The 6,263-nt window shown below is 37.3% G+C and overlaps 1 protein-coding gene across 1 annotated transcript in view; it reads right to left on the reverse strand.

Moving 5' to 3' along the window:
* Window positions 1–6,263, reverse strand: part of kcnh3 (potassium voltage-gated channel, subfamily H (eag-related), member 3) — a 77,359-nt gene that overhangs the window by 40,937 nt on the left and 30,159 nt on the right. The window contains exon 3 of the mRNA XM_013914169.1: window positions 2,634–2,768. Coding sequence (XP_013769623.1) covers window positions 2,634–2,768 — 135 coding nt within the window. The remainder of the gene's footprint in view (window positions 1–2,633; window positions 2,769–6,263) is intronic.

Raw genomic sequence — 6,263 nt, forward strand, 5'->3', positions numbered from 1 at the left:
TATACCTATGATGTCAGTTTTTCAGTTACCTCATGTAGAAAATATGGCGTGTGACACCTGACCTTGAGGCCGAGCTCACTGAGCTTCAAACTTGTCTGCGAGTTTGAACAGATACACCTGCAGTTGTCGCATTCACAGGAGTCCACGAGGCCCTCCTGTTAGCTTGCCGGGCAGGGTGATGACAGTACCCCATCAGACTCGTGATTTTCATGATTTTCTTTACGCATTTCTTTAATAAATGATTGTAAAAAGCGAGGCACTTGCTTGCACTGGTAAAAAGAGTGATCCTTTTGTTGAATCCAGCTGAGATTTCCCATCGTTTACATCATTCCTAAAAGGCTGCCAGGGTAGCACGTGTCTAAACTTTTCAATAAGATGCTTTAAACTGTTATTGTGATAATTCTTCAGCTCTCTTATACTAGGACTGTGTTAAATGAGCAGTCTACCATCATGAAAATAACTCCCTTTTCTATGACATAGAGAAAATCACAAGGATTTCATACAGCAGTGGTGCCACTTCAGAGAAGGTGAGCCCACCATGAAGCATTGCAAACAGCAGCTCTGAAAAGCAATGTTTAAGAAAAAAACCCTCCAACTCTGAATATTTCCACTTCATCTCGAGTGCTCTGATTACTTTTCTTCTGGTCTCCTTAGACGATTGCTATTCATCTCTGAAATTATAGTATATGCTGACAGCATTTACAAGATAAGAAGGAAGCTTTAGTTCAGTATAAATGTGCTGGATTGCTGTTTTTCGTCCACCTTGCAGTGAAATGCAGTACACACACCCGCAAGATATTCACATATTTTACTTTGTACACCTGTTTGAAGCACAGAGAAACGTCTCCTGATGCAGGGGTCAATCAATAAAGTTTGCCCTGAGAAAAATACAATTATGCCCCTTTTTAATGGTCAGGTACCAGGTTATGCTGTTGTTTCTATGTTCTTTAAGCACATGGGCAAACAATGAAAGAGAAATGATAGAGGTGGGTTGACCTGCTTTAGGGCAGGTTTCTTGGTTTGTATACATATTCATTATGCAATGCTACAAATTCACAAGAACCAGATGTTATTATAGAAGCGACAGAAACAAACATAACATATCAGCAGGTTAAGGCATTAAAACTTATTATTCTGTGAGCCACATCACTGTCAGCCACAGTGATCTTCTTTCCATTGATAAAGGACTAATACATTGTATCCTATGCTGAAAGAAGGAAGCACGTTTTCTTAGTATTTAGAGAGATCGTGGCTGATACTGGCTAACCAATGTTATAAAAAACAATTTTAAAATAATCGATGTATGTGCTGATTTGCTTTGACCTCTCCAGCACATTCACGCATGTAAACAAACCAGTGCATGCAAATGAATATGCAGGCTGACCTGATCACCCTTTCCTCCGTTCGATATGTACAACAGTAAAGTGTACAAAGGTAGCATGACCCATACAGCATAACAGTAGTAATGAAATGATTCTTTATGTCGTGAGCAGAGAAAAATGATTCAAAGCTATTTATAAGATGTGCTTTTTAATGTTAGTGGACGCTGCACTTGCCAATAACCAATTCCTGTCTGCCTCTAATTAACATGCAAATATTACCTAGTAATTAAAATTGCAGCCTCGCCCTTCACAATTCAGTATTTTCACCAATTCTCAAAATGTGTGCGTAATCTGGTTCTCAATGTACATCTAATACGAGGAAGCCATTAATATTAATGAGTTCAGTACACTGACAGATTCTTAGTGAGATTTACACTGGGGAAATAAGCAATTCAAATTATTAATTGATGCCTTAATTGTTGTTTGCTTGAAATGACAATAACTACAGCGGAACTGAAAAGCTGAAGGGCCAAATGTTCTGCCTGCTTTCACCATTTCCACGGGTGAAGAGTAATTAAAATTAGGATCACACTATGGCAGCATAACTAGATAACTGCTGACATGAAATGAAACATAAACATGGGGACATCCCTAACACAGAACAGATATCACTTTATGCAAATTTCATGTTACTTATCGAATACTGCCATTCTACTGGCCTGGGACAGATATTCTCAAGTTGCCTTGAGGCACTAACCACGGCAATATTACACACAAATAATGAGAAATAATAAAATCCACATGAGGAGGTTGAAGGGCTGAAATCACACTCAATTTACCACTGAGATTACAAAAAATATGAAATCAGAAAAGAATAAGCTTCAATATCAAAATAAAGCATCTTCATTTGTTTGATATTTGGATTTATTAAACTGCTGACGTGGTTCATGCATATGTTGTGGCTTGTTGTGTTGTCACTTATTGTTTCCTGCCCTGTTTTCTTATTGTTTTGTTTTAATTGTCTCATGTTTTTACTGACTGTGAAACACTATGGTGAACTTTGTTGTTTTTAATATGTGCTATATAAATACATTTTGATTGATTTGATTGATTGATGTTTGTCTTGGATTAATTAGTTTAGATCTGTCTTTCCTTGTTTATTTTTACATGTTTGTAGAACATAAAGAACAATTACAAGGATTTCATAGATTTTCTGGCAAATAAATAAAAATGTCCTTTTGGCAGCCATGCCGCTGTCAAAATTTTGGGCCACGACTGTAGTGCCAGCTGGCGTCTTTTATACAAACTCACCAGTTTCAGGTCCTTGCTCAGGGTCCTGCTCCTTCTTCTTGTCAGTGATGTCTTTGTGGGACACGAGAAAAAGAACCACCTCGCCCTTCTCATTCTTAATCGGTACAATGTCCAGAAGACACCAGAACTTTGTACCTGGAGAGAAAAATAAATGCAAACCTACAATTAATGTGGTCTTTCGTAATACAAAAGTGGAAGCGGTTAAATCTTTTTCTCCAATGTACCAAATGTTTCAGTCCTATACATCACTTTTAACAGACAAAGTCTGTGGAAGTCTTTACTGAACTATTTCTGATGCTCATAAATGTGAGTTATATGTGAGTTTACATTTTAAACCAAGCGAAACAGTGTCTGACTCATGTTATCTCATTTTTTACATTATTTTAATTTGTTAATTTTCCAATTAGTGGTAAAAAAGTGGCATTAACCCACCGCAGACTGCTGTTACCTCAATATTAATGATGTGACCAGCAATGTTTAATGTTTAATCTGGCTGCCTACTGCCGTGTACATGCTGCTGAACACAGACTCAGACTCAGAAAACACCCCCTGATGAAATTGGCTTCAGGAGCAGATTACTTTGACATTTTAGACAGACATTTCCTTCCATGTGCAGACACAGAACAGAGCAGGCATCAATCACACTGATTAAGTTAAAAATACCATAAAAGAGGAGCTGGGGTGGACGTGGGTTGCAAAGTTGCATGCAGATGCTCAGGAACTGTGGGTAGGCTGAAGTTGCTTAAATAGCCCTAAAATTATTCATAAGGAATCTATTAAAATGTGAGCCATCATCTAACTTGTACTGAGATCAGCTGATCTGACTTTTCTGAGCCTGTCAAGTCCTTCTTTTGACCCATTTTGCCAAAGGAAAGGAAGTTGCCTAATAATTATGCACACCTGATATAGGGTGTTGATGTCATTAGACCACACCCCTTCTCATTACAGAGATGCACATCACCTAATATGCTTAATTGGTAGTAGGCTTTCGAGCCTATACAGCTTGGAGTAAGACAACATGCATGAAGAGGATGAAGTGGACAAAATACTCATTTGCCTAATAATTCTGCACTCCCTGTAAAGGTTCAGATTGACTCCCTCTATATTTTCATACATGAAGGTGTCCTTAAGGTGTCCTTTTTTTCTCATTGTACCCACTGTACCAAAATGTTGATTTAGCCTTTTTGTTTTTTCTTGATTAGGTTTATTCTGTCTTGTCTAACCTTGGCCTCCTTCCCATGGACAAAGCTCTTGTTGACATTTTCCATCAAAAGCAAATTCAGGCTTTTGGACTTACCTCAGACCTAGTCATTAGTCAATTGTTCAATTACTTGTGAGTCTGTGAAAATGGAGAAACTATGCAAAAATATCTGTAATCATAAATGGAGTGTTTTTTATCATTTTTGAATTAAAGCTCAAAGACTATCAATCACATCTTAGTTATTACTAATTTAGAATAGAGAAGAGCAGACCTAATTGTATTATGAGAGTATGTTCACACTGCTCTTTCAGCATAGAGGGATTTGCTTTGCCATCTAAACCCTCAGAATACACATGGTGTGTTGAGGAGGTGTGGTGGCCCACAGATAACACACACACCTTCACTACAGGAGAGTCGCCTGGCTGCCTTACCGAGGGCTGTGATCACTGCCAAATATAGATGAAATAGCATAATTAAAGCTGCTTGTCTATGTGTTGACAGTATCAGAAATGTATTTAAACTCGAGCTAAATCAGTTCTAAAATCAAGTGATCTTAAAAAGTAATCAACACCAGGCTTGGATACATACATGGTAGAAATATCCTAAAAATCACAGCTGGTCTCAAAAATGCTGCTCTTCCACCTCAAAAATATTTATGCCCAAAATGATGAATAAGTAATCTGATTACATGTACTGTTGTAAAACATTTTATTCTGTTACCAGTGTTCATACACTTAATCACCAGATCACCACAGAACTGGTCAAATGAAATGTACTTGACTGGTATACATTCAGTTTGTACAAAGCATATGTTCCATAATAATTAATCATTTAAATAAATAAATCTTAGTTGTGTTCCTTCATGTCATCCAAGAACAGATTTTTCGAGTATGTAAATCTTTAAAAATGGCCCAAATATGTAATTTATCCTTTTAAAAGCACTTCCTCATGGAGTAATACATATTTGGTTGCCTAGCAACAACGATGATGAGATTGATGTATGTGGGACTGACTTGAAATAAAACGTGTGTAACATGAACCAGTATACACAGATGGTTCCGATACTTTCAGATAATCTTCACGGGGTTTATTGACAGTAGAACAATAGGTGAATAGTGCATTACCAGCCTTGTCCCTTATATAAGGGTACCAAATAAAACATTTAAGCCCTCTTTACTGTCACATAAATGCATGAAATCAGGCTAAAACTCGTTGCTTTGGTTTTCTGTTACCCATCTAAAGCTCTGATTTGTGATGTGATGGGCTGCAACTGGTACAGTGCACACTGTTTCCTGGAGCTCTGAGACTTGTGCCAGAATAATAAGGGGATCATGTATGTAAATAATACATTTAAACAAGGAAGAGGATTTCTTCAATAAAAACATAAGCCATATTGAGGCCAGATTTGTCCCTGTTTGACTGGAACACGACAGTAAAAAACAGTGTTGGAAACAGCATGTGCTCTCTTCTGTTCTACCTCTGTTTGCCTAACTCGAATGATGATATCAGGATAACTTATAATACAAGTTAGAACATTTTAAAAGTAACAGGTTCTCTTTATGTTTGGAGAGCTGATCATAGAAAATTTGGTCTTTATAGTAAAAAATGAAGTTTGCCAAAAACATTTTTGGCAAATCTGATAGAAGCAAACAATTTAGTGCAAACAGAGACACGGGGCCTATTTGGAAATCACTGAAATGAGAATAATAAATCAACAGCATAAAGAGTGCATGGAAAGCATTAAAGAGGCACTACTGTCTGCTTTTGAGCTCTGCTTTTAATTTGTATTTGTTTAGATTGACCTGTCAAATTGAGTATGAATGCCTATCAACAGCTACCATGCCTCACATCTGATCTCCTCAGAATTATCCACTGAGCCTTCTGATCCATGCAGGGCACGAGGATTTTGAAGAATACCTTGAGGAACTAAAATTGTTAAATCAATAATTTGTCCAAATTATATATAAAACATGTGGACGTCACTGTTATTTTTAACTTCACAGTCAAGCTAAACAGGCAACGATTCAAATATATTAGCAAATAATTATTGACTTGAAAGGAATCATGGCTCCCTCTGCCTCTCACCCTATGACATCAAGGATCGTCTAGGGCAGCGATCCCCAACCTTTTTCTGTTTATGTCCCACAATATTTTCACGGACCGGCCTTTAAGGTGTCGCGGATAAATACAAAAAAAATAAAACCAGTATCGGTGATCTGACAAAACACCCCACCTATCAAGTAACTTGTTACTGCGCATGCGCACAACTCAAAACGGCCATGATTTCTGTGTTAATAGTACACGCCTATTATTTGATTCTACCCTGATCTCGTGTGTGCAAAAGAAGGTTAGTGTTATATGTTTTACTTCTTTATTACAGTTGATTCTTGTTTTCCTTAAGCTGTTGTCAATTTGTTAACTTTTCAAGC

The sequence above is a fragment of the Pundamilia nyererei genome, unplaced genomic scaffold (genome assembly GCF_000239375.1).
Source record: "Pundamilia nyererei isolate P.nyererei 1_Seehausen unplaced genomic scaffold, PunNye1.0 scaffold00176, whole genome shotgun sequence".
NCBI classification, from domain to species: domain Eukaryota; kingdom Metazoa; phylum Chordata; class Actinopteri; order Cichliformes; family Cichlidae; genus Pundamilia; species Pundamilia nyererei.